General features: G+C 33.2%; 5 protein-coding genes across 7 annotated transcripts; 3 read left to right on the forward strand and 2 right to left on the reverse strand.

Annotated features, from left to right (window-relative positions):
• The first annotated feature begins 3,289 nt into the window (after positions 1-3,289).
• On the forward strand, positions 3,290-4,975 carry LOC103489135 (expansin-A1). Its single transcript, XM_008448151.2, has 4 exons — positions 3,290-3,433; positions 3,574-3,705; positions 3,819-4,131; positions 4,232-4,975. The coding sequence occupies exons 2-4, from the start codon at positions 3,576-3,578 to the stop codon at positions 4,533-4,535; spliced, it is 747 nt and encodes a 248-aa protein (XP_008446373.1). The 5' UTR covers positions 3,290-3,433; positions 3,574-3,575; the 3' UTR covers positions 4,536-4,975.
• A 564-nt stretch (positions 4,976-5,539) lies between these two features.
• Positions 5,540-9,750, reverse strand: LOC103489134 (agamous-like MADS-box protein AGL30). Of its 2 annotated transcripts, none has more exons than XM_017044707.2 (11): positions 9,380-9,750; positions 8,918-8,974; positions 8,562-8,580; positions 8,405-8,469; positions 8,293-8,305; positions 8,160-8,221; positions 7,974-8,070; positions 7,437-7,484; positions 7,080-7,207; positions 6,543-6,885; positions 5,540-5,980 (listed from the first exon to the last, which is right to left on the reverse strand). In XM_017044707.2, exons 1-10 carry the CDS (start codon positions 9,562-9,564, stop codon positions 6,543-6,545), a joined length of 1,017 nt encoding a protein of 338 aa, XP_016900196.2. In that variant the 5' UTR covers positions 9,565-9,750; the 3' UTR covers positions 5,540-5,980. The 2 variants fall into 2 exon arrangements, with proteins under 2 accessions (XP_016900196.2, XP_008446372.2); XM_008448150.3 differs by having other exon boundaries at positions 8,293-8,308; positions 9,380-9,749.
• A 403-nt stretch (positions 9,751-10,153) lies between these two features.
• LOC103489133 (transcription termination factor MTEF1, chloroplastic) lies at positions 10,154-12,708 on the forward strand. Its single transcript, XM_008448149.3, has 2 exons — positions 10,154-11,142; positions 12,254-12,708. The coding sequence occupies exon 1, from the start codon at positions 10,215-10,217 to the stop codon at positions 11,139-11,141; it is 927 nt and encodes a 308-aa protein (XP_008446371.2). The 5' UTR covers positions 10,154-10,214; the 3' UTR covers position 11,142; positions 12,254-12,708.
• Positions 12,709-18,279: 5,571 nt separating this feature from the next.
• On the forward strand, positions 18,280-21,068 carry LOC103489131 (transcription factor MYB117). Of its 2 annotated transcripts, none has more exons than XM_008448148.3 (3): positions 18,280-19,134; positions 19,216-19,728; positions 20,685-21,068. In XM_008448148.3, exons 1-3 carry the CDS (start codon positions 18,744-18,746, stop codon positions 20,885-20,887), a joined length of 1,107 nt encoding a protein of 368 aa, XP_008446370.2. In that variant the 5' UTR covers positions 18,280-18,743; the 3' UTR covers positions 20,888-21,068. The 2 variants fall into 2 exon arrangements, with proteins under 2 accessions (XP_008446370.2, XP_016900224.2); XM_017044735.2 differs by having other exon boundaries at positions 19,216-19,653.
• Positions 21,069-24,529: 3,461 nt separating this feature from the next.
• On the reverse strand, positions 24,530-26,506 carry LOC103489130 (cyclic dof factor 1). Its single transcript, XM_008448147.3, has 2 exons — positions 26,260-26,506; positions 24,530-26,123 (listed from the first exon to the last, which is right to left on the reverse strand). The coding sequence occupies exons 1-2, from the start codon at positions 26,359-26,361 to the stop codon at positions 24,948-24,950; spliced, it is 1,278 nt and encodes a 425-aa protein (XP_008446369.2). The 5' UTR covers positions 26,362-26,506; the 3' UTR covers positions 24,530-24,947.
• Positions 26,507-27,597: the final 1,091 nt, after the last annotated feature.

A 27,597-nucleotide genomic window follows, 5' to 3' on the forward strand; every position in this document is an offset into this window, starting at 1 on the left:
GAAATTAATGAGATTTGATGTGTGGATTGTGGCGTTTTTGTAAAAGAAAAAGGAAAAGGGGATGTAATAAAGGTGTTTGGAAGAATGTGTAGAGAGTGAAGGATTATACTTAGGGGTAAGATAAAAAAAGAAGACAAAGTTGGATTTGGACTTTGAATATGAAGCCAAAAAACTTGCATGTGCTTTTGCTTCTCTCGCGGCGTCAAAACATTACATTTCGCTTTCTTTCTCCCTTTTCTTTTCTTTTCTTTTTTTCTTTCTCTTTAATATTTGAATTTTGAAAATAGATGTTGGAATGATTTTAAAAATTATTAGAATCACTTTTTATCTATCTTATTGTTTGAGTTTAAATAGTTTTTAACATAGTTTTTCTTATGGGCTTTTTCTAAAATTAAACACGCTTGACATATTTTTTATATTTTCAAATGTTATATATAATTATTTAAAATAACAAAAAAAATTTATTTCGAGAACTTCATTTTTCTATACTTTATAAATAATTTCAAATTTTTGCTATGTATGATAATGCTTTTTTAAAATTTATTTTTAAATATTTTAGAGGTTAAAATATGTATTTTTAAAATTCATAAATTAAATACAACATTCTAAAATCGAAGACATATATATTCTTGATTTAAAAAGAAAGAAGTAATTTTCTCCATTTTTATATGGCCAAAAGTTTAATTTTCCCAAATTCAAATTACAACAACTTAATTTCTTGGTAGCCAAACCTAAAAATAGTCAATTCCACACCAAAAGTAAACCCAGCAAATTTATTCTAAAATAATAAAATAAACCCCAAAAAAAAAAAAAAAAAGCTTTTATCTTTTATATGAGGCAAGTAATGTTTTGTCAACTTAAGATTTAAGAGGTATATGTGTGCCTGTCGACAATGCAATAAATTATTTGTTATTAGTCAACATTAGTGTGTCTAATTAATCATCACTTAATGAATTAGGATAATAATTTTGTCTGTAATCTTAATTTTGAATGTTTAACAAACTCCCTCAAAAACATATTGTATTAAGTGTCAAGAAAACTAAATTTAAAGAAGAATCTTACCTGTCAATAGAGATTTAAACTTTTACTTTGTGATCGATGATAATAAACTATAGTGAAATACATATTGATAATTATTTTAGATTCACACTAGTCAAAAGTTAAATTATTGAAGAATATGAGCAGAAATTTGACTAAGCTATATGTTGAATAAAAATGCTCCAAATTTTGTACGTATTTGACGAAGAATAATTTGATTATCCCAAATGAAAGTTGGTGACAATTCAATAGAAGGGTTGAAATTAAGAATTAAAGTTGAAATGAACTCCATACCCAAAAAAAAGAAAAAGAAGATGAAAATGAAATTAGAATACTATTTTCATTTTTAGTATTCATACTATATATTAATGAATCGTAAATTTAGTTCCACAATATTAATTTATATCAAAATTGGTTCAACAACAACAATAATTTTCACACATTATGTTTAGTCAAAATTTGTACTAAATATATTATTAAAATATCTATATATATATATATATATTTAAATTAACAATAAATAAGTATGGGAAATGACATTAATTTTTTAAACGAACAATAATAAATACATGAAGAAAAATTAAACCAATTTTAAAATATAAGGATTTAAGAAAATAAATAAATAAATCTTGTTGTAAAAAATAAGTCTTAAAGAAGGGGGAAAAAAAGTATATATATAATAATAATAAGATGAATAATAAAAAGAATTAAGAGAGACACAGTGCCGTAAATCTCGGATGGGTTATTAAGGGTGGGATTAGTGAAGAATCTTTCTAATTTGGAAGTCGCTTTCCATGCAGATCTTATTTTCTTCCGCATTAATCATGACTAATTTCTTCTTTAATCCACCTAAGTCATCATCTTAATATAATCTCTCACAAACCTAATGCCCACACATGTCGCTAATTACTAACATTTACCCACGTGTGAACCCCCTCTCTTTTCCTTTTTAATTTTCTTACCAAATCTAATCTTTCATCAAAGAAAATCAAAATTAAATTGCAGTAATCAATGCACCTTATCTGGATAGTGGAAATATATGACCTTTTCTTTCTTCGTATTTCTTTGGGTAAGTTGAAATTTTGGACTGGGAAAGAAGACCAAAAAGGTTTTAGTCTTAAAAAATGTGGAACGTAACATGAAGAAATGGATAGAAAGTTCTTAGTATGAACAAAGTTTCTGACATCTTTCAAACTCCCTAATTTGACTCATCCCCCTCCCCCCCCCATCTTCCAGTTTTCCTTTTTTCTTTTTTCCATTCTACCCATTTTAACTGGGTGGGTAAATGTTGAATTTATTGGTTAAAGAAAGTGAGAAAATTATTTATTTGGTGGAGGGGGGGGGGGGGGGGGGGGGGAGATTGATTTTGATTCATTATGATGAGGTTTTATTAGTTGGAAATTGGAAGGTTGGTATAAGACAGCTAAAAGATGTCATCACCCACGTGCTCTCCAATATTTGCTTTTTCTTTCAAATAATATATGAAAAAAAAGAGGAGGGGAGAGGGGTCGTATGTTTAGTCAGATTGTATAGCAACCCTTCATGGACCCTCTAACCAAAGAATATACTTCAACTGTATGTGGGCTCCTCCCTCTTCCTTTTCCCTTTTCAATTCTACTTAAACTAAACATTTCTTGCCTTCCCTTGCCTTTTTCTTCTCTTTTCTTTCGTATCAAAATTCTTCAATTAAGATACATTTCGAAGTAAGATTTGTAAGTTCAACGTCAATTTTATATCTTATTAACTTCTTATATTCTAAGTCCCAAACACTCTTTTAAAAAAATTCAAATCAAAATGAAATCAAACTTCTAGTTATATTATAAGTTTTTCGTCTTGAAGTTACAAAATAAAATAAACCATGTAACATTAATATTATTCTCTTTTTGATGTGTTAGAAAAAGATTGAAGTGGAAGACATAAAATAAAATCATAATATAGAAATGAGTGAAGGAGACAGTTTGAAGAGAGAAAAAAAGGGAGAATAGGGGCAAAGGGCAAAAAAGAGGGGGATGGTGCTTGGTTGCACATGGCTATGAACAATTCATTAGCCAATAGGGCAGAGACCGCCTTACCCCACTTGGATATCTCACTAGCAAACCTCCAAAACCACACGTTTTGGCCCCTCAAAAACCACCCTTTAAATTTTAATGCTTACAAAACAAACTATATATATTCAAAATTTATTTAATCTAAGCTATTCTTATTTATTTATTTATTTATTTATTTATTTTTATATTAACTGTTACACGTATTTAAAATTATACATTTTACCTTCATAATTACACCCACCCTTTTACTCTCTTCTTAGAATTTCTATATATTGTCCCCTAAACTCTCCTAATTTCTCACTCCCCTGCTCCTTTTTGTTCCTTCATTTCTTACTTCTTTCATTTTGGTAATCATCTTGTCCTCCTCTCTCTTTTTCTCACACACAAACACATACACACATTTTGCTTTACCTCTAATGGAATCATGCTAGTTTGAAAATGGGAAAAGAGAACTGCTGAAAGTTATAACTTACTTTCTCTTTTGCAGGAATGGCTTCTGTCCTTATCTTTTTGGCTGGCTTCTATGCCATAGTTTCCTCTGTTGATGCTTATGCAGGTGGAGGCTGGACTGGGGCTCATGCCACCTTCTATGGTGGGAGTGATGCTTCTGGGACTATGGGTATGCACCATAACAACTACCATTTTTGGTTCACGACTTCTTTGAAGAACTTTTACAAACAGTTGGTAAACCAATGTGGGCTGAACTTTTTTGTGTTTGATGAAATTGTGTAGGTGGGGCTTGTGGATATGGCAACTTATATAGCCAAGGCTATGGAACAAACACTGCTGCTTTGAGTACGGCTCTATTCAACAATGGCTTGAGCTGTGGGTCTTGCTATGAGATTAGGTGTGCCAGTGACCCTAGATGGTGCCTGCCAGGCTCCATTGTGGTCACAGCCACCAATTTCTGCCCTCCAAACAATGCTCTTCCTAACAACGCTGGAGGCTGGTGCAATCCTCCTCTTCAACACTTTGATCTCTCTCAACCCGTATTCCAACACATTGCTCAGTACAGAGCAGGGATTGTGCCTGTTGCTTACAGAAGGTAAAGCAAGCAAGCCATTAAAACAGAGATTTAAAATTCAGGGGATGTATTATAGAGTCATGTAATTTAACATGTTTTGGTTGGGGGTTCGTTTTTGTAGGGTACCCTGCAGGAGAAGAGGAGGCATAAGGTTCACCATCAATGGACATTCCTACTTCAACCTGGTCCTCATCACAAACGTGGGTGGTGCTGGTGATGTACACTCAGTTTCCATCAAAGGATCAAGAACTGGTTGGCAAGCAATGTCAAGGAACTGGGGACAGAATTGGCAGAGTAACAGCTACCTAAATGGTCAAAGCCTCTCCTTCAAGGTAACCACCAGCGATGGCCGAACTGTCATCTCCAACAACGCTGTCCCAGCCGGCTGGTCCTTTGGACAGACTTATAGTGGTGCCCAATTCTGATTTATTACCTCCTCTAGCTAAAATAAAGTTTATGGTTATGCATAGTAAAGCAATCTAGTGTGACTTTTTTTTTTCTTCTTTACCTTAAAGTATACTAGAGTATTAGATATATAGTATACTATGCGAGTGTTTGAGTCAAAAAATGAGGAAAGGGCTTATTTTGGGAGGCTCTTTCTTATCATTTTGATTCAAATTTCAACATTTAATGAGTGCCCTAATGGCAACTTATTGTGATTTTTTACCCTAACTTTTGCTATAAAGCAAAAGTTGGCAGAGGTGGGCTCTAACCACCCGCCTGCATTTTAGTTACTATTGTGAGTTCATTGTAATCATTAATCAGCCTTTCTGCCACTCTACTTGTATTTGTTGTATTATTGGCTGCTGAAAGTGTAAATTTTCAGTTTCCTCAAGTAATGAAAAAAAGCAGACTTTTTATTTAATTGTGCTCTGTTTCTCTGTTTTTTTTGTATTAATGTTTTCAATCTCTTTGTGGGGTTGGCTTCCTCTGTTATTCTTTCTCCCATCTCCCCCCAAAGTAAAAAGTTTAACTCACACTAAACATAAGCAAAATATTGTAATTTGGACAGTAAAAGATCATTTGTCAATTCGAGCATAGTTTAATTCTAAGACACTTGTAAAGGTTGATAACTCAATTCTCCATCCATCATTGTTGAACTAAAAGAACAAGCTACCTATATGATTGTCCTTTTTCTATAGGTCTCTAAACTTTAAGCTCTAAGCCCAATTATTTAGAATCCAAGCCTTGGGGGTTGGGCTGAACTATTTAGTAATGTGATTTGTATTATTAATCTAATCCAGCCTTGGGAATTCAGAGGGTTGGTTCAAGGTCTATGTACAGCATAAAGCTAGAAATTTTAATCCAAATATAAAATGATTGTAAACGAGGGTTATTGAAAATACAACTTTTAAAATGATATCACCAAGATTTGGGTGAATTGATAATCTACCAATGGTTGTGGTTGTGCAATAAAAGAAACACAAAATCAAAAAATTATTTTCTTTTATTCTTAGCGTCTGTCGTATAGGACAGACAAGTTACTAAACATGTTGAATTAGTATCAGCCAACTGAAGAAGACGTTTAACTATAACTTGTGTGCTATGTTGCTACTTTTATTTACAGCTCCATATCAGCGGGAGCAAATGAAAGACAGTACCTTAGCTGCCAATAAGACAGTCAGGGATAAAGCAAAAAAACAACTCCTTGAAACCTTATTTCATGGAGAGTAAGCGCGGAGCCTCCTTTGCTCGGTGACAGCCACCTCGAGAGGGTGCTTCTGAAATAGTGTTTGTATTAGGCTATCGGCTTCTTGCTGTTAGCTATAGTTGCTTGGTATAGATGAACTTGAACGAGACGAGTTGAACATAGTTCAAAATCATCCTCAATCTGTCAGGTATGCTATCAACTTTTCCCAGAATTACTGTACTGTAGTATGTAAAACATAGGTTCAGTTAGTTGTTGCTAGAAATGAAACGCTAGCTTTGACAAAGTTGAAATCAATCAGCCATTCAGTATTCTATCGGTAAACATATGAAACAAAAAAAGAAAAAAAAACATAGGGAATGTAAAGATCTTATGTACCGATTTCTGTTATACTCATACATCAGACCAAGTTTGCTAGGACTCCCTAACAGTACACGGAACCTTGAGATAGAAATCAAATGCATTGAAGTATAAAAGTAGCGGAATTACAATATCATCCTTCTAGGTAGTAAGTATTCGAGGGACTCCAGTACTTAAGATTAAGCCACTAACCAATTGTCTACCTTCCTCGTTTCCAGTCGCTCTATTTATTACCAAAAAGACAAGAAACTTTCTGACTAATTACTATTGTATCGTCAATACTTCCATAACATCCTTAACAGTATTACTACCAGTTCGATTTTCCAAAAATATGTGCAAACTTTTATGCATAAGGAGTTTGAATAAAACCATCAAAACATTGTGATGGTCTGACGACAAGAGCAGTTTTCAAAGGCAAACTTACTCAAGGAAACAAGCGATCGTCTAACAATGAAACAGCACAAGGGCCAGAAGAAGAAGCCCAATTGTGTTGAGTGGTGTCGAAGTTCCCATTAACATGATAATCTACAGGATTTACTGGTAGGTTCATCTCTGCTGCAGGTTGAAATGTTGGGTCATTATAAAAATTAACATTATACGACATGTAGGAATTTTGCCCTCCTAGCTGAGGCCTTAGAGGTTCTGTTCTGCTTAGTTCAGGGAGGACAACATTTTCTTGTCCAGAATTTGAAATGTCTGGACTCCGTCCTGTGCCGAAATAACCAGGATAACTAGTAAAGGAGGAACTTGCAGAGCACTCCGCATCCCTAAGCAAGAGAAGTTAACACATAGAAGTTAGTTTTCTGTAAAATTATCACTTTCCAAGCTCATTTATAAAATAATATCAACAACTGACCAAAAACTTTTGCATGCTTGTCATTACAACTTTCTTTCCTTGTACTGCTTTACATAAGGTCATGTTAGGAAGTCTATAGTTGTTCATAGTTGATTTCAATCTTACCGATGGAGAACGAAGTTTGGATCATCATGTAAAACTATATTTTGGCTATCACTGGGAATCCAAGAGAAGTGTTGGAGTTGTTGAAGTTGTTGCTCAACACTCATATCAAAAGGTAAATGCATTGCATCCTGCATTTGCAATCAAAGAAACTTAACTTCTTTGAAGTAATGAAAATATTTGCAAAATTACCTCCAATGTCAAAAGTGTAACTTCTTAGGCCGCAGGGCTTTTATTATATTCTTAATGCTTTTCCCGCTTTAATTGTCAGTGTGGAGATTAAAACGAAATGCCACAAGAGATTAATAGTATTCATGGGAGAGATATAAGTTTTAAGCCAATATATTAGGACTTCTTTACCTGATTAGTGAACTCTAATGGTACTGGAGGATGCTTCTGCAGATTTTCCTGCCAAAATTATGAAAACATTAGTACAATACAAAGTCCAAACCTTTATCTTCTCTCCTTGAAGATTCAAGCATACAGAACCCCCAGAAAAGAGGAACTAAATAAAATTCCCAAGACTGTAATCGTTATGTAATGGACTTCAGCTGTAGCCAGCCGTGATGAAGAAACTACTGATTTCTATTGGTGAACTGGGAATGCCTGACAATCAATTTATATGGTAAACCATCAAGGGGCTCGCTCATGTATCCCATGCCAAATTAATGTATTCTGGGCCGCAACAAGTAACGTAGTTGAAGTGGCTCGGTTCATATGAGAGAAGTCCATGTATGAACAATACTGGTGAAAATTCTTAACATCACCACAGTCCACTTGGTTCTTTCGACTCATTAAATGTGGAGCAGCATACCAAAAACGAGAAGAAGAAAAAACCCGTTTTGAAACCTTTGTTTTCCAACATTTCAACCACAACAGAAAGGAATAGATTGATACCTTATGCAATCCAACTTGATTAAGTGTTTCTCTCAACGAATCCTCCATTTGGGACAAATGATCCACATTGTTTATCTTGTCAGGGTTTCTCCAATAGCTGCAAAGAAGAAACAAGAAGATACAAAATTTGGGAACAGCAAAAGGACAGCTTAACAAACAAGAATCAAAATATTTGCAGCCATTGACCTTAATCTCTGATGTACTTCAGAAAGTTGTGCCCTCAATAACTTTGCTTGGCCAGCCAAATCCTGCCATTATGGATCGTCAACGACGAATACAAAGAAATGAAACATACCAAAAAGCTAGTCCCAAGGTGTACCTCAATCGTTTGGCTACTGAAACAAAATGAAAAACAAACAAAAAACATCAAATCAAAAGAGTTATCTTGCAAATATGAAGTTCATGGGGGAGGAGCAGATTGTAGAGTATACCTTGTTCCTAGGAAATCATCTATGTTGACATCGTGGTCTAATTTCTTGAAAGTTTTCCGCAGTGACTAGAAGATTAAAGGATGATTAAGTATGTTAACGAGTAAGTAAAAGAGAGGAAAGAATGAAGTGAAAATGAAGTGTGAAACTAATTACTTACATCAAGGCTTTCCATTTTCCTGCTCCAATCAGTGAGAGCACACGTATCAGTTGCCAATTATTAATCTATTAGTTAAGTTAAAGTTAAACAACCTATTTTCGTCAGCTCTATCATAAAGTATTTATTGGCATTTGAGCTTTGCTCAAGTTAGCTTATAGCTTTAGATTATAGAATGCAAACATTTGATACATAGAATATGAATAAGATTGTATATAGGAGTTTGTTGACACCAAATTGTTAAAATTTCAATCAATATGTCTGTTATATCATCCATATCAGTGATATTTTTGTCATAATTTGTCAATTAATTTTAGGAATATAATTTAAATTTAAATGTAGAAGAGTTTTGATGCTACCTCTTTGCTCTTTCCTGGGGAGTTTGTTGAGCAAATCTAGCGATTACCTCCTCAAAGCTACCAACATAAGGAAAAGAAAAAGGATTAACATTATGATTATTTTATCATTTCATCAAATCATCAAAGGATTAACATTTAATCATTTCATCAAATATACACATACACTAACCACGATTACTAAACCTTGGTTTTTCACCAACACTGCTTAATTACAAAACACAAAATCCAGCATTTTAGCATTTTGTTTTTAGTTTACTGTTTTTGCAAATTAAGCCTATTTTGTCTCCATTTCTTACAATCCTAAATAATAATAGACAACAAAACTTAGAAAGCAATAAATGATTATCAAACAAGGTTTCATGTTCGGAATAAAAGCAAAAACTCAAAAACTAAAAACATAATCAAGATCAAAAGAAAGAAGATAAAAGTTAAATATAAATAAGAGAATAGGAAAAAAAGAACCTGCGTTTTTCACAAGAGAGATTGGGCTTTCCAGTAGGTGAAAACATGAGAAGAATGATATCAATATCACATAAAATAGATAATTCCTTAGCCTTCTTCATAATCCCATTCTTTCTTTTAGAATAAGTAGATTGTCTTCCGTTTGTATTCTCTAATCTCTTAATCTTCAATTTTACTCTTCCCATTCTTCTTCTTCTTCTTCTTCTTCTTCTTCTTCCTCTTCTTCTTCCTCTTCTTCTTCTTCAACCATATCTTCTTTTTTTCTCAATTATTATTATTGTTACTCCCTCTAACCATCCCCTTTTTTTCTGTTTTTCACCCTTTTTTTTCAATTGCATTATACCAAAGTTTTTCTCTTTATTTTTTTTTCAATTTTTTTTCTTCATGAGTTTCGTTTGTGAAAATGCTACGGGCAACTATTAACCATGCGTTGGTAATTTTGCGGTGGAAAATCAAAAGTTATTTTCAACCACTAATTATCTACGGTTGTAATTTAATTCTTTTTAACAAACTTAACTTAATTTACCGAAAAGTTCGTTCTTTTATGTTTGACCTTTAATTCTTCTACTCACAAAATAATTGTAATGTTAATCCTTTTTATTATCCTTCAATATAGCAAAATTGAGATTCTATTAAGATTCTATCAAATGCCACTAATTTTGTTAGAATTAAAATCTTATTATATTTTATTAATGTTTTTTTGGTTCATTTTTTATTTTATGTATCTAATAAAAAAAAACAATATACATAATAAAATATTATTAATTAAAATAGATATTTTGGTCCAATTTGTTCATCTTCTTCGTTCACCGCCAAAAAGCTTCGGTCTTTGAGGATGATAAGCAGACTCCAGCTTCCTCCTCCCTCATGTTTCATCTTCTTCTTTCCTCCGTCATTGGCCGGCTCTCTTAAACCTTTGAAAAACCCAAGTTTCGGAAAACCCCGTTTCACCCTTTCTCTCAATACCCAATTTTCCGACCGCTCCGACTCCGGCCTCCTTTTCCGTGAGAAAATACTCTACCTCGAGAACCACCTCAATGTCGATTCCCGCAAAGCCTTCCGGGAGAATCCCCATTGTCGCTCTGCCTCTCTCTCCACTCTCAAATCCGTCGAGGTCTGTCTCTCCTCCATGGGACTTGACCGGTCTGCAGTCGGCCGCGTTCTCGACATGTACCCCAAACTCCTTACTTCCAATCCGGACTATGATATTTACCCCATCTTCGATTTCCTTCTTAATGAAGTTCAAATTCCGTTTCCCGACATTCATAAATCCATAATTCGATGCCCTAGAATTCTCGTCTCCGACTTGGACCATCAATTGCGACCTGCTTTGAAGTTCTTGCGTGACTTGGGTTTTGTTGGGTTGAAAGCTATCACGTGCCAGACGACATTGCTACTGGTTTCGAATGTTGAACATACCCTTTTGCCTAAGATTCAGTTCCTTGAGAACTTGGGCTTATCGCATGAGGATGTGGTTAATATGGTGTTAAGGTCTCCCGGTTTGTTGACTTATAGCATTCAAAACAATTTGGTTCCTAAAGTGAATTATTTCTTAGGAGATATGAAGGGTGATTTGTTGGAATTGAAAAGTTTTCCGCAATATTTTTCGTTTAACTTGGAGAGGAAGATTAAGCCGCGTCATCGTTCATTGGTTGAACATGGTTTGTCACTTCCTTTGTCGAAAATGCTGAAGGTTAGTGACGGGGAGTTCAATGCATGGTTGACAGAAATGCGGTGCAGGTCGTTGATGGCTGATCGTTGAAGTGAGTTGCTTTGCTTCCTGTGGTTTTGTAGTTTCTTTGTATGTGATTATTTAGGATGCTGCTTTTCTCTGTACAGTCCGGCAAATCATTCCCTGTTTTTCCATCCCTTGTGAGAAAAAAAAGTATTTCACTTGATTACATTGTTCATATGATAATTGTGAGAAACAAAATGTGAGTTTGGCGGGTCTTGTAAAATATGCTAATTGTGGAAGATTACGACTTTGAAGGAATGCATTGTTACATACTGTCAAAAAGTATGGAAAATTATGGATAATAGCAAGTCCAACAACTGATTCGTAGTGTAGTTATGGAGTTAACTTTCATGTGATATTAGTAAGCTATGCTCATTTACTTCAGCCAGATTATACTCTCAGTTCTTTTCTATGTGGATCCTAGGAGGTGAACATTTGGTTGATTTCTATTTTGATTTTGGACTAAGGGATATCTATCTGAAATCAATTAGTGGGCATTTGGTATTAGGATTTTTTTATCGATAGCAATGTATAAATTTTGCTTGTGTTGCACTTTATGATGCAAGATTGTGATTGATGCTACAGCATTTTTATAATTTGTTCACTGTCCAGCTTCCAATGGATTGAATAGTATCGTCTTAAGTTTAATTTCAATAACTCCAACACATGTTGTTTTTACCAACAGTTTTGAACATCTTTTAATCGTGGGATTGACTTCGTTTGCTGTACTTAAACTAAAGATAACAGATTCTACATAGCTCCAAAGACACGTGGTTCTTAATATTGTGCTAAAAATTGGAATTTACATCTTGTTATTCAGATAAAAATGGTATTCTTTAGACAAATTACATAATGCTTCACTTGCAATAACGAATATACATGGATCTTTATATTAGGGGTTATATTATGTTTCTCAGTTATTCTTCTATTTTTCACTCAGTGGAGTTTCAACATATTTTGAATGAGAACTCGATGGTTGTAGTCAAGAAGATAGGGGGGAGAATAAATTTCTGTTTTATTGTACATATACCCTGGAACTGGATTGCCCAGCTGTCCCACACACACGTGTTGCTATTTGGAAATCCTGTAGAAACATGGCTGATGTTAGTTTGTGTTAACTCTTTCCTTCAATCGTGCAGGAACTGTGGTGGAAATGATTCTACAGCTCTATCGACAAGACCAGGCATTCTACCATATTCATCTTTTAATGTGCTGACCTTGACTATCTAAATTAGATGGGTTGGAGGGATTCACACGATTGTTCCCATCTCGAGTGATATCATTAGTCAGAATGTTTGCTATTTAAACAGAGAATACGTAGAAGACAGAGACTCAACGCTTCCACAATTGCCCTTTGTTGATGCAATGCCGGCCCTGACTACTGTAATTTGTTGAGAACTTGAGAGACTTGCAAGTTTGGCTCCCATCCCAAATGACTGCATCACATCTGGAAGATTGCTGTATAAGTAGAAAATAACGTGAAAACTATAGGATTCTCCTTGCATCCCTACCATCAATTGAATTTAATTTCCTATGAGAGGCATTGTAAGAACACTCAACCTGTATATTCTAAATCTTTGACCATTGTTTGAAATTCATGAGAAAGAACATGTGGTTGGGTTTGCAACAGGCTCAAACTCCAAGGAAAACGAAAGGGAAAGATAGGGTGAAGTGAACCCCCAAAAGGCCCAAATTATACGATAACTTAAGGCAATGTACATCACCATTCTGGGTGCTATAAATGCAGTCTACTGAAATCATCAGTCGGACTTGAAATTATATTTTTCTGGTGGAAGAAAAGTTAGTAGTGTTGAAAATGAAACTAGATTTTGTCCCACCAAAGTTAGAAACAATGAGAGATTGATTTCATAATGCATGATGATTCATTTTCTTGTTGAAACATGAGCCGAAGGACACGGTTTCTTGCTGCAGAAATGCATCACTGTTTAGTAGTCCAGATTCCAGGGGTACGTTGTCCATTACATTACATGACAAGTTTTGAAGGGTACAGTATGTATGAAAGGCCTTAGGGTCTTCTCTGTTTCTCGGGACAACAAATGCAAATGCAAATGCAAAATTTGGGGTCAGCATTCGTCACCTCTGGACCCCCTTACCTTCCTACAATCAATTTGCTCAGACACAGAAAAACAAGAGAGAAGGCATCTGTCCCATTCTTTAATCATTCACCCTCGAAGGATGGGATGAGTTTTTGATTTGAAATTCATGGTCTTCATTTAATTCTGTCTCTCTCTGCTCTACACTTAAACAGTATTCTATTTATATTATGGTTGGTTGCTTCTAAGACAGATCTGTCTCAGAGGAGAATGAATGTTCTGCATAAGTCAAGTTGGTTTCGACTTTCAATACTTGGATTAATTTTGGTTTATACATTGGATGTTAAGATAGAAATGATTTTTGATTTTTGGTATAAGATATTATTGTAAATACTTATCTCAGATGGAAGAGTAGGCCAAAGAGAATTCATAGACAGTGAAATCATCTGTTATGAGACAGCAATTTCAGAATCCACATGTTAATGAATTTATGGTTGTGAAAGAATTTTTGTTTGTCCTTGTGCTTTACGACAATTTTAACTGACCAATATGCTTCAATCTTCACGTCCACCTTAAATCAAAATTATCAATCTTTTCACATTGTTTCATTTTCATCTTCTCTCTCTTCTTCACAGTTCACACAACATGTTGGAATTCACAAGGAGTGTGATGGGAAAGGATTTTTTTTACCTTGATTTGTTCCTCTCGATTACTTTTATCATTGAAACATGGAGAAAATGAGAGATCTTTTAAAATGATATGTTTTTTATATATCGGTATTTACAAATCCCAACATAAAAAGATTCATCTTTGTTTGTTCTCTGCATCGAATGGTATCCTTCGCCATTACCTTTAGCTTCCATTCCGTATCCTTCCAAGGGAGCAAACCCAACAGAATCTTTTGGCTTAGCCCTACCATTTATATTGTGGGCCATTTCTTACCAAATTCTTTTATTACATACTCCTTATTCTCAGCCTCCTATCTACCCTTTGCTCCTTTGCTACCCATTTAGGGTTTAAGAAGGTTAGTTGGCACTGCCATTATAAATGGAGTTTCCTTCTTTTCTCTATCTTGGAAGAAGCCAAAAACAACAGTTGAGTTCTGTTCTGTCAATACAGCAATTATTTTGAATAAGAGATAACCCAGCTTTACTTGATAACCTTTTATTTTATTTTGAAGTACATGTTGTGTATATTGTATATGATCCAAAGCATTGTTCTACTACCTTCAAAAGTACGGCAAAGTTGTAATAGCATGAGGAGATTTATTTTCCTCTAACAAAAACCAGCAACATGTTTCTAACATAAATAACATTTTCTATAAGGACCCCAATCTCTGCAGGTGAAAAGCCCTCCCTATTTTGAAGCTTTATGACCTCTAAAGTATCAGATTCTTGCTTTTTCATGGTGAAAAAGAAATAAGGGAGAAAGAGAATGAAGAGGACAAAGAGTTTGCACAAGTGTATGAGAAGAGGATCCTAAGTTTGCTTGTTCAGGTAAGCTGTCAAAAATCATAATAATTCTGCTATTACGAAGCCAGTCAGAGTCTCAGTTCTGTAGGGGCAAGAAATGCCGCACGTGGGATTGGCAGAAGAAAGAAACAAATGCAAATTTTTTTTAAATAATAACAATAATTTAAAAACCCCAATAACTTTTTTTATATATTATTTTTGGGAGATGTAGATCAGACCAGATCAGAAAAAGAAGAAAGTTAACAAAGAGGGGGGAAATTTAGGCATTGAACAATACTGTTACACACAGTTTTACTTGTCAACATTAATCCCTCGTCTTCGACTTCTTATATATATTGTCCTTTCTTTCGAATACACACTCCACGAAAACACTAACCTTTCCAAATTAATTCTCACTTTTACCAAATTTTATTACATTAATCAATACTAAACTTCTGTGATTATCTGTGATTATCTCAGTTCATTGGAAGGTATTGTCATTAAAAAAAGAGAGTACTTAATAACAGTTTCATTGAAATGGAGTTTGATTGCATAAAACAAAATTTCCTATTTTTCTTTCTTGGGCTTATTACCAAGTAGAACCAAACTGTGAAGAGAAGAGAAAAGGGATTTTTTGATGATTCTAAAAGAAGGAAGGTTGAAAATTACCCTAAATGGGGATTTGTGTAATGTATAAAGATTAGATTTTGGTAAATGGATTTGGAAGGAAGTTGAGAGAAATTGAAGAGATCTCTGGGGTTCGGGAAAGTATGATAAGTCATTAATGGAGATAGTGTCCTGTTTGGTTGGTGGTTGTTGTTCAAAGCTATCTTTCTTGACCCATGACTGTTCACCCCATTGTCGCAGCTGATAGTACATTCCTGATACACTGTGCCAAACAATGAATTGAATGAAACGTCTGATTTTGGGATTCCCAATGAGATAAAAATAAAATTGAATCTAAAGAAAAAGAAAAAAAAAAACAACTCACTCTCTCTAATTTCAGTTTCAAAGTTTGTTTTGTTTCAGCACTGTTGAAGATGTAAGCCATAAGCCATTCATGTGGTTTTTCAATCCATAAAGTACATTCCTTAAGTTGAAAGAAAAAAATCTAACCTCTTTTTTATTATTATTATTTTACTGGCTTTCTAGTTAAGGCCCCTCTTTAACCTTCCTTCTCTTAAAGGACAGATATAACATGAACAATACCATGAAACTTTCTTTATCTACCCCCATGTGTTGAAATTTTTTGTTGAATGCTGAAGACATATCCACATCCCAACAAACATGACAAGAATTCAAAAGAAAGAGACAAAATATGACTAGAATTCAAAAACTTGACCATGTGTAAATATTCTTAAATCGGGTAATAAGATTACGATAAATTATTAAAACTGATGTTACCTCAAATCATGAAAATGGTGGGAAAGAGAGTTGAGTTGAAAATTGTGAAAAAAGAATCAAATGAGACCTAAATCTTCAGTCCAGATATGAACTTAAAATTACAACATGTTGCATTCAAACTTCCCATATAGACCTTTACTGAAAATTTGACGAATTTTGAAACGAACAAGGAATTAAAAGAAAAATGGAAATGGAATCACGAAATGAGTTTGATATTATAAATCGAGTCCAAAGCGTTAGAATAGACATGACTTCTGGATTACATTACAACTCATTTGATTAAGTACTCCCAAACAATCACTTAGTAATTGTGATCCAAACCAACGATCTTTTGTCATGATGCCCACATTTTACTCTATGGTAGTTAAGTTTTTAACCTCATAATTAGTTGATAGATTAAAATATTCAATTCTTAACAAAAAATCATTGGTATTCCAAACCCACTTGAGAACTTGCTAGAGAAAGTGAAAGAAGTGAGAGAGAGGGAGATAGAAAGGAGTTTATTGGGGGAACTGTTAAAAATTTTTTGATAAAAAGGGCAAAGGAGGGGTTTGTTGGGTCAACCTCAGTTGGTTAAGTGCAGCTATTTCCAAATATAAAAAGGGAAAAACAAATAAACAAAAGTTTTGAAAATTTCATACATTAGATGAGTGTGATTGACAATCTATCTTAGCAGCAGGGCAGAAGGCAGAAGGCAGCAGCAGCAGCCAAGGGGCAGGCCTTCTCTGTATTTCTAATAACTAAGGTGTCAAACTCAAAAACAAAAAAAAAAGAAGAACCTCTTTTTCTATGTCTACCTTTGTTTGTATTGTGAAAGCTGAAATCTGCATTGAAATGAAAGGCGTCAAAGCACTTCAACCATAAGCCTAATATCTGGAAACTGCACACACAAAACAACCCATCATTTTTATTGCCCTTTTAATGCATATTGTAAGGACAGCCAGTACTTAACCAAAACTAAACACACACCCTTAATTTTGTACAAAAAATTTCTGAGTTTGAGGCTCAAACATACTGCTGACTTTAACCTTTTCTATTCAAGGTTTCTAGTAATGGTGATAGAAACGGATTGTGTGTATATCATAGACATAATATAAAGCTTTTGATTTCAATCAAGGTTCATTGGTATAAAGTAGAATATTTGATGAGCATATTAATGTTTTAACTCACATTTTATTTAAGCTAGGATTCACCGGTTCAATATACTACTTTCCATGAGACTAAACGTTCTAAATGACATAATTTTTCTTTTTTTAAAGTTGAAAATTCTATCTCAAAAAATTTAGTATTATATTGCCTAACACAATTTTTTGAACACTTGCACTAAACTATCAATGGTCCCAAAAATCTAATATTATATCATCTTTCTTTTTAAGTACATAATATCATAAGAAACAAATACAAATAACAGAAAAAGTTAGTAATATATGATGCAACGGAGTTACCTTTTAAAGAAAAGTAATACATTTTTAAAAGTGTCGATAAATGATGATGACATGACATTTTGCTCAATACCAAAGTAAATTTTCCTAAGAATCTGCATCTCCAAAACCATCCAACTAAAATCTTAAACAAACATCCACGTGGTTGGATTTAGCTTTATATTCTCGACTAAAAGTGTAGAGTTTTAAACTTTAACACTCGAACGAGTTGAAGCTAAAATAAAAAATTACACCTTTTGAATAGAAAACCCTTCACCAACCTCCATATTTTTTAGAAAAACCTAGTAGTTCTGTTTTAATTTTATCTTCTAATTTCTACCCGTTATGGAAGTGTTGGGATTGGTAGAAGAAGGATAAAATTTGTTTTGTTTGATTTTCCAACTAACTTTATAGAGATTTATAAATAGAGATTCAAACATCTTTTACCCCTCACTTTCTTTTTACTTTAATTCTCCTCATCTTCTACTTCAAAATCTCCCCCACGTTTGAATAAAATAGGAGTGCGAGAATGTGAAGGAAAAAAGTATCCTAAATTTGACAATATGAGACATAAAATAATAAGAATCGACATAGGTGTTTATTATTAGAGATGAAAATAACTAACTTTATTATCGAACATTAATATCAGATGATGTAGACTGCAAATATGCCCGTAGACTTAGAAGGTTTATACGAGAATTAGGATATTCAAATAAGTTATTCAACACATTTCAACTTACCTTAAGGTGGCTAACACATTTGATGAAAGGCTTTGAATATGGGCTATGTATGCTTTGATACTAAACAACGTTAAAAAAGAAGAAAATAAAGGAAAATGAGAGGGCAAAGGGAAGGCAAATAAATCCAAACTTGTTAGCTAAAAAGGGGTCAGCCATTGAGCAATGGTTTCATGTTTGCATTCTTCTCTCCATGAGTCAGTTTGAAAAGAACACTTAACTGTTACTGTTTACCCTCCTCTAAGTTTTCCCTTTCTTTCTTTCGTACACTGCAATATTCGATTTCTTTCCCAACCCAATCCCATTTCCATTCTCCCATATTAATATTCAATTCAATTATTTCTCTCCTTAATTCTTCTCCCCATCTTTCTATTTCAAGTCCCACATTTTTTCCTTTTTCTTCTTTCTCTAAATATTCTGCCTTTTCTTAGAGATGACCTTCAAACAGTTCAACTTTTTGTCATCATCACCATCTCCATTCCAATTCTTTGCCCTATAAATCCCAACCCCATTTGGTGTAAAAAAAGAAAAATGCAAACTTTCTTCTGAAAAGAACCCTCTAATGGGGATGTTTACTGATGAAGATGAAGAAAGTTTCAATCTTGATCTCAACTCTGCAGCAATTTTCTCTTCTTCTTCTCAAGAAAGTTGTGAGGAGATCAATGGAAGAGCTTTTTGGAACTTCCCATTTTCTTGTGAGTCTGATATTGTCAACAACAACAACAACAATAATAATGGAGGCTCTGAATTCAGTGATGGATTGAATCAAAATGCTGCTAATAACCCAACTTCTTGTTCCAATAACACCCCCAGTAGTAGTACAGGAGCTCAATCTAGACTATGTGCTAGAGGCCATTGGCGGCCAGCAGAGGACACTAAATTAAGAGAGCTTGTAGCTCTTTATGGCCCTCAAAACTGGAACCTCATAGCAGAGAAGCTAGAAGGAAGATCCGGTAAGACACCTGCTAATTTGTCTTAGTTAGTTGAGTTATGCCTTTTCTGTCTTAACCCCGTAAGAGTTATGTTTTCATCAGGTAAGAGTTGCAGATTGAGATGGTTTAATCAATTGGATCCAAGGATAAATAGAAGGGCATTTAGTGAAGAAGAAGAAGAGAGGTTAATGCAAGCACATAGAATATATGGAAACAAATGGGCAATGATAGCAAGGCTATTTCCAGGGAGGACTGATAATGCAGTGAAGAATCATTGGCATGTTATAATGGCAAGGAAATACAGAGAACAATCAAGGTGTTATAGAAGGAGGAAATTGAGCCAATCTGTTTACAGAAAAATGGAGGAAGATTTGAGTTTTCTTAATATTCCTAAAGATCATAATCATCATGATAAAATTACAGCAGCAGCAGCAGCAGCAACAACAACTTCTTGTTCTTCTTTTGGGAATTTTGAGGGTTGCGTTGATTATGCATTTTTAAGACAAATGGGTATTGGTGGTGGAGGAGAAACAATGTCAAGTAATTATAACATCACTCCCAACTATCCTTACTTCAACTCATGTGCTCATCTTTCAACTCTTAATGTTCTTCCAGGTTTAAATTTGTTCTCATTCTAAAATTTCACTTTTTTTTAGTCTTGTGAATATATATATATATAAATGTATACAACACTCCATTTCCAAGCTTTTAAATTTCTTTTTTATAAGTGGGGTTGGTATATGATAATCATTTTGATTTGTAGTTTTCGAACATTAAGAATAAACATTCATTTCATTTTTATATTTTTAGTTCATGTTTTCAAATATTAAGTTAGAATATTCTTTTACCTTTAATTTTTTATTTTTTGCTAATGTTTTCAAAAACTATATATATTAAGTCAATTAGTTTAGAAACTTCTTGATTTTGGCTAATTTTTTTTAAACTTAAGAAATAAGCAAAGCTAGAGATTAAGAACCAATATAAGTCTAATCTTCAAAAATCAAAATGACTCTAAATTTATAGTATTTTATCTGCTTAAGTTTTTTTTTTTTCAATTATTTAACCTCACTTCTTTAATAATTATTATTGAGAAATTATTGGTTGGGTTTTGTTCTAATTTTTCAAAGTCTTGTTAACTTAGGTTGTTGAATTTACAAATGATTGAGATTTTTTTTTTCTTTCTTTTTTAGGCCCAAATGGTTAAGAAAAAACTATTTAATAACGATTATTTTGCTTTTAAAATTTATTGTTTTATTCTACTTGTTACTTTTACCTTTGTTAGCAATAACACTGAATTTCTAATGTAGTTCTTAAAAGTTTCTTTCTTTAGTTTTTTGAAAACTTAGATTGAACATAAAAACTTGGATGTATAATAACAGTGTTTATAGCAAACCATTATTTTTATAAACCACAAATAACTATCACACCATGGTTAAACTAACATAATTCATCAAAATTTTTTACATATTGGTGTAAAGATTTTATACTAAACTAAGCAAAAAGAAGTATAATAATAATACATCAGTTTAAATTGATTAACTTTGGGATTGATTGATCATTATGGTGTGCAGATCCCAAGAGCAGATTCTGGGAGGGAACAAGCAATGGGTTTTTAGTACCACGAAGCCACGGCCACCACCAGTATGAGGCGTATAACACGGCGGCGCCACCGTCAAACGGCGGCGTTGAGGGATCCTCATCGGTAACTGTAGAGGGAAGATCAAAACAATCACCAAGATTTATAGATTTTCTTGGGGTTGGAGCCACCACATGAAAATGTGAATTTGAATTAGAGAGTGGTGGAACATAATATAATATGTTCATATTATTATTATTATTGTTTAGATAATTGACTTTGATGATTTCTTTTCTTTTCTTTTCTTTTCTTTTGGTTTTATTAAGGTTACTTAATTTGTTATCCTATGATTCGTTGACGTGTGGCTGTTTTTATTCCATTTGAGTCAAGAAACTTCTTCTAGATACCAACCCTTAGCCATAATAGTGATTTGAAATTTGAAGTTTTGGGGTTTAATTAAAGCATAGGCTAAACATTTTAGGAAATTAATTAATATATCAATCTACCACCATCTCTTCTCTTGTATCTCTTAAATGAATATAGGTGAATTTTATAATATAAGTGATGAGATTTGTAGTTTATATCTCTTCATTGTATTAAAAATGTATTATATTATTTTATTACGTGTCTCTTTTATTTTAACTATTAAGAATTTCATATACAAAGTGTTTAATTTTATATTAAAGTTTTGTAAATATCAACGATAATTTAAATGCTTAAGTTAATATTTATGGAGTTCACAGTTGTATGCCTTAAATTTAATTGGTTTGTGTTTAGGTTGTATGATAATATTCTTTTTCTTAGTTAACTTTCAAAGTGTAGTATGTTAGAAGTGAAAATAGTAGCTTTATTCGGTATTGTTGAACTGAGTAGACGATTTAATGAATTGTACATCAAACAATACTTGAATGTTTGAAACATCATTAATACGTTATGGAGGTGTCCATGCAAGATCAAGAATGTCATCTCTTGAATGAATTATCGAGAGGAATGATTCCTATATAAATGGTAGAAAGATGGGGTTTTAGTGTTATAATTAAAGTTGATTTCAATCTCATATAAATCGTGACATTCACCTAATATAATGCCTAAGTATATGCAAAATAATACCCTACTAATTACCTTTGATTGGATGTTGTTAGCTAACATATGCATCAAGGTGTGTGGTTGGCAGCTTATCACAACTGATATGCATGTTCTTGAGCTCATTTGTTTTTTGTTCTAAAGATCATATAGAGAGCTTATATATATATATATATATATATATATATATATATGCATGTGTATATGTATATATGTATATGTATATATAACCCTTGAAAACTAATACTCTTTGAAGACTAAAATTAATGTTTAGTTCAAAACTTGAAGACATGGAGTAGAAGTCCTCACTGTTCCCTCAAGTGAGACACGATTTCGAAGGAAGAAAATTTGGAAGAAACGAAAAATAGTGTCCACTTTGTACAAATTCATATAAACAAATCTAAGTTTATTCACACGAATCAAATCTATTTCTTCAAATGTACTACGAACACAACAATACTTGGTGCTACTACATGAAATCTTACTTTGTCATATTACCAACTAACCATTAACATTTAGTACGGTTGTATCATTTTGTAAAGAAAAAGTTTAGGGTATGTTTGGAAGTGATTTTAACGTGGCTAAAATCATTTTTGCTATTATCAAAGTCTTTGCCATGGTCAAAATCTCACTTTTATCTAAAATAATCATGCTTGGCAATGAAATAAAATTGATTTTTAAACGGTCACTATTCAGATTCTTATTGCAAGGGAATCACCTCCAACATTTTTTAAAATTATTAAAAGTAAATTCTCCGTAACCGTTTTTGCCTAACTTTCGATGATCATGTTTTAGCGACCATCATCTACCGACTTTCAACCTCTAATCACCATTTGACCATGACCACTGCCAATTATAGTTTCCAACAGGACGGCATTTTAGCAACAGTTGGTGGCCAACTTTTTAATAAGTTAACAAAAAAAATATATTTATTATAACTAATTAATTAAATAATTTTCAAATATAAAATATAATTCGGTAATTTGAAATCCCTCTTAGAACCAAACATAGTAATTCAAAATTACTTTTAAGTATTTGAAAAACATTTTTAAAAATTTGAAACCAAACAAATATTAGAGTGTTAAAAAATATATTCTTAATTTTTTTTCCCACATTGTGGTGTCAATTGGAGTATAGTTCATCAAATAAAATTTGTTGCTGATTTGTTAGAGGTCACAAATTTGAATGGTAGCAGTAAGTAATGTTCTTATTCACATAAATACATAAACAACAAAACAATTTATTGGGACGAACCCATCTTTGGAAATTGGCCCAAGAAACGCAATTATTTTGGGTTCAGCAGTCAAGTAGTTTATGGATAACAGAAATGCAATGATAAATAGGGAAGCTATTAGGTTGAGCCCAATCTCTCTACATTTAAGGAAGAACATAGATGTATGTGCATATTAAACTTTATGATAAAAGAAAAAAACTCCAAAGTGGGTGAGTTTTTGGAGTGGTCCACTAGAGGGGGACACATCAAAATCACAAGTTGTTCCATCTTTTTCCAATCTGCCTTTTTGGGTGGAATCTAAAGTTGCTTTCACTTTTCTAAACTTTGCTTCCAAGACACTTTCTCCAAACAAAAACCATGCATTATAATATTAATATCAATAGTGTTACTTTTTTTTAGTATATGATTTATATATAGTATGCATTCACACACTATAACTTTTCTTTTTAAGATTATATTATCTTGACTCGTATTTCCAATTCTATAACATATGATTGGTGTTTAAGTTTGACAACCAATTCCTACCATGATTTTGATCTCATCTCCATTATCGCTTTATTTTTGTTTAATTTAAAGCTAAATTTGAAAGCAATTTATGGAGACAAACTCTTATCTTTTAGAAACATAAAAGTTGAATTATTATGATCAAACAACAACAATTTTTAGCAAAAGGAAATTGACATATCAAGTAAAGCTAATGATGTAAATCTTGTAATAATGTACATGAAAATAAAAATGGATAAAAAAAGAACCAAAAGAGAGAGCAAAGGAGAAAGAAGATGGGAACAATGATAATGAAAGTTTTATGGTATCACATGGATTTGGGTCCCTTCCTCAATGGCAATCAATCTTAGTGTAGAAGAAGATGTGGTCTCTAAGTGCCAATACCAACATAACCAAATAGAAGAATAAAATTATCATTAATTCACTGTATAGACTTAACTAAAAGTAGTTAAAAAAGAAGTTAGTTATCCGAGTATAACTAAAGTTCCACATTAACTAGGTTGATCCGAGAATGAGTTGATCAGACAGAAAGTGAGCTCCGATGGAAGGAGAAATTAACCTTGTTAAAAACTTTTGTGTGTAATTAAGAGACTATTTGATGGGAGACTTAAGTATTCATTTTGTCGAAGTACCTTGAATTTGTTTTTTGACGTTCTAAATGACCTAAGTTGTATTTGTGTTTATACTAGGTACGTTATTTAAGATTTTAAATCTAGGGTTCGGTGGAGTGCAATTTATAAACTCTCTAACCCTACTCATGTAATGTGATATTTTCTCTTTAATAATAGAGTGTTCTCTTTTTTCTAACCTTGTACGTAACTAACATACTAGTAAACCACATAGTCAATTGTCTCATTTGTTTACATATTCGATTTATCTTTGATGGTTGATTTCTTAAGACTTTTGAAATAGAGGTCGCTTAAAAAGAAAGATTTGTGAGTGTTACATAACAGATGTGATCGTAGATTGTCCTCGTCAAAAACAACCGAAATTGATCCAAGGGAATTGGGTTGCATCCATATCCAAATATCTGCAACTTTTGTTTGTTGAATTAATATCAAAATGAAAAATAATATATGGAAGAATCTAGCAGGCAGAAGAAGTATATATATATATATATATATATATATATATGTAGATAGATAGATATATATATATCTCACTTGTAATAATAATGTACAAGAAAGCTCGACAAAAACGAATGCCCCAGCCAGCAAACATGGGGTTTTCCACAAAAGTGGAGTCCTTATGTTGGATGGTCTGGTCCAGTTTTGTCTTCATTAAAACTAACTGCTTCTACTCCAAAAATAACAATGATTTCCACTCCTATCTCTTGTTTTAGCAGTTGGATTTTGATTCTCAAACTCAAAGGTTAAATTTAATTTAAACAACAACAACAACAACAACACAACAGTGCCATCGTTTTCACTCTAAAAACTAAACGATCTCTCGGAATTTCAAAGCCCGAGAAAAAGCTGCTGGATTTGCCTGCAAAAGCGACCAACTTTCAATCTGGGTTTCTTCTTTTCCCTTTGTAGATCGTTGTAAAGAGACAAAAAGACTACCGCCATTGATGGTTGTACTTGTACTTCCACCACCAGCTTTTTTATCATTCTTAATTCCTAGAGTTGACCATATAGAACTCTTTGCTGCTTCATTTGGATCATCCACTTTCATTGTCTTTGGAATCCCCAAACTGGGTTCTTCACTATTCTTCTGTTTAACAATCTCAGATTCTGTATTTGATGGACTTTTAACCAATTTCCCATCTCTTGAACGTTTCCCCAATACAGAGGAATTCGTAGACGAATTTTGACTGTTGGGATTAATTATTGTCAAAGACGGCGGCGCTAGGTAGCCCCAGTACGGCTGTGAAGGGTAATACGATACCGGAATTCCTGGCGGGTAGAACGGTGCCGATGGTGGAGTAATTGAAGAATAAGGCAATGAAAGCCCTGTAAATGACTGTAATTGAGGCAGAAAAGGGAAAACATTTTTCGCTATTGATTGTTGTGAAGCCATTTTAGCTCCTTTCTCTGATGAATTCGAAACTGTAATTGAAGATTTACTTGAATGATCATCTCCGTTTTCTGTATTAATGAGAAACCCATTTGGGTTACAGCTCTGTGAGTTGGAAATTGAAGAATCTGAGGCAAAAGTGAGAAAGGTTCCGTTGTTATCTAGAAATTGATGTGGGTGAATTCCGCCGTCGGGAATTATTAACTGACGGAAATGTGAAGATGAGGAGTTTTTATTCTTTCGTCGGCCGGCACCGACCGGAACGTTTCTCATGGTCCCACCGGCTGTCCAATATCTTTGGCAATTCTTGCAAAAATGACGAGGTTGATTGACATTGTAATTGTTGAAGTAACAGAATTTGGTGTCCATGCTGTTACATCGAGGGCAAGGAAGGATTTTGTCTGGTTTTTTTGAGGTTTTGTTGTCAGGGGAATTACTTGTTTCACTTTGTTCTTCATTTTTGGAAGCTTTTGGCGATGAAATCTCTCTTTCTTCTAATGGATTCTCACTTACTCCTGATGTTGTTTGATCTGTGATTTGGTTTCCACTGCTATTCCCCTCTTTTTCTAATCCCAATTCTTCACATGAAGTTTCCTGCGGAAGAAAGTTAACAAATTCAAAATCTTTGAGTAACAAAGGATTAAACACTAACTAAACCAAAATTCACAACACAGATTAAAAATTAAAAAAAGAAAAAGAAACCCATATCCAATTCTGACGAAAATTCAACCTCTTCAGTAGTTTCTGAAGAAAGAAACTTGGAATCCGAAGGCAAAGAAATGGTTTTCCCAAACAACTTTATGATTGGATCTCTCATTTCAACTTCAGCCATTTTTGTTCTCGGAGAAGTTAAAGTGTGAAAATGGAGAAGGGAAGGGTTTTAAGTTATGAGTTTTAGATGGAAAGGTGGGAGATTCCACGTCAGCAATGGAGGGGGAGGGGAAGAAATTTTGTGAACCACAATTTTTCATGTGGCCATACAGATCTTTATTATGTTGTTAGATTCCCCACATTGGTTAAAAAGATAGTGTTATGCTGTTTTTTCCTTTTCTATATTCCATGTCAGCATCGCCACGTTTCTCACTCTTCTCAATTACTCGCCATTTTTTTTCTAACTTTCCACTCTTCGGTCAATTCCTCGCCTTCCTCGTTTACTTTCTTTCTTGCCTAATTATCCTTTTCTTTTTTTAATTTGTTATTAAATTCTTCTTTTGGCATTCCTAAGGTTTTGTTCTTAACATTTCTTTCTTAATGAGTGGTTCATATGAAATGTTTGTGTTAATTTTATTGTTTTAATTTGTGATGGATATATCACTTCATTTGTTTTTGTCCTTTTTAGAATGTAGAATGTTATTTTGATGTAACCAATGATTTATCTATTACTATTACCATTTATATAGTAATTCATTTAATAATTGAACAAGAAAAAGGATGATCCAAAGTAGAATGGATAGTTCTTTCATATTATTTTCTACACTTCTCAAATTATTATTATTATTATTTATACCAAAAAGTACAAATAAAGTATGAATCTTTTTTTTCTATCCAATTATTTGTTAGGGTGTGATATGAAAAATTATATATATAAAAAAAATTGTTTATAGATTATGATATCATACCTTATATATTTATAAAATTATTCCAATCGAATCGAAGCCTCAATCCTAAAATTGTGCCAATGAACTCTTGATTGTTTATATCTTTTATATGAATGCCATAATTTTTAATGAATAATGCAATACTTTTTTATTTCCAAAAGTTACAAAAGAAATAATATATATTTTGGCAAACCGAACAAACAACACAACCACCACACCCTACCATACCTAAAACACATAATTAAAGGAGGAATAATACTATATCGAAAAAATAACGATTAAAGAGTATCTTTAAGAAGAGACAAAAGTTATGAGCTCATGGGCAATTTTGTTATCCCCTCGAAGGATAGGGATACAAGCAATAATACCAACAATGTTTTCAAGGAAAAAAATATTATCAATGAGAGACACGAATCTTACTGAAAGAAAAGTCTTTCCTATCCAAAAGCTTGACAACTTTCACAGCATCA

Source organism: Cucumis melo, chromosome 10 (assembly GCF_025177605.1).
Source record: "Cucumis melo cultivar AY chromosome 10, USDA_Cmelo_AY_1.0, whole genome shotgun sequence".
NCBI classification, from domain to species: domain Eukaryota; kingdom Viridiplantae; phylum Streptophyta; class Magnoliopsida; order Cucurbitales; family Cucurbitaceae; genus Cucumis; species Cucumis melo.

Excerpts from the sequence above, each read along its gene's own strand:
- LOC103489133 (XM_008448149.3), top strand. The coding sequence starts at position 10,215 with ATGATAAGCAGACTCCAGCTTCCTCCTCCCTCATGTTTCATCTTCTTC.
- LOC103489130 (XM_008448147.3), bottom strand. The coding sequence starts at position 26,361 with ATGGCTGAAGTTGAAATGAGAGATCCAATCATAAAGTTGTTTGGGAAA. Across the intron at positions 26,124-26,259 it reads CTTCAGAAACTACTGAAGAG|GAAACTTCATGTGAAGAATT; the intron begins GTTGAATTTTCG and ends TTTCTTCCGCAG.
- LOC103489135 (XM_008448151.2), top strand. The coding sequence starts at position 3,576 with ATGGCTTCTGTCCTTATCTTTTTGGCTGGCTTCTATGCCATAGTTTCC. Across the intron at positions 3,706-3,818 it reads TGATGCTTCTGGGACTATGG|GTGGGGCTTGTGGATATGGC; the intron begins GTATGCACCATA and ends GAAATTGTGTAG. Across the intron at positions 4,132-4,231 it reads GTGCCTGTTGCTTACAGAAG|GGTACCCTGCAGGAGAAGAG; the intron begins GTAAAGCAAGCA and ends TCGTTTTTGTAG.
- LOC103489134 (XM_008448150.3), bottom strand. The coding sequence starts at position 9,564 with ATGGGAAGAGTAAAATTGAAGATTAAGAGATTAGAGAATACAAACGGA. Across the intron at positions 8,975-9,379 it reads CTCTCTTGTGAAAAACGCAG|CTTTGAGGAGGTAATCGCTA; the intron begins GTTCTTTTTTTC and ends TTATGTTGGTAG. Across the intron at positions 6,886-7,079 it reads CCAAACTTCGTTCTCCATCG|GGATGCGGAGTGCTCTGCAA; the intron begins GTAAGATTGAAA and ends TCTCTTGCTTAG.
- LOC103489131 (XM_008448148.3), top strand. The coding sequence starts at position 18,744 with ATGGGGATGTTTACTGATGAAGATGAAGAAAGTTTCAATCTTGATCTC. Across the intron at positions 19,135-19,215 it reads GAAGCTAGAAGGAAGATCCG|GTAAGAGTTGCAGATTGAGA; the intron begins GTAAGACACCTG and ends TGTTTTCATCAG. Across the intron at positions 19,729-20,684 it reads AACTCTTAATGTTCTTCCAG|ATCCCAAGAGCAGATTCTGG; the intron begins GTTTAAATTTGT and ends TATGGTGTGCAG.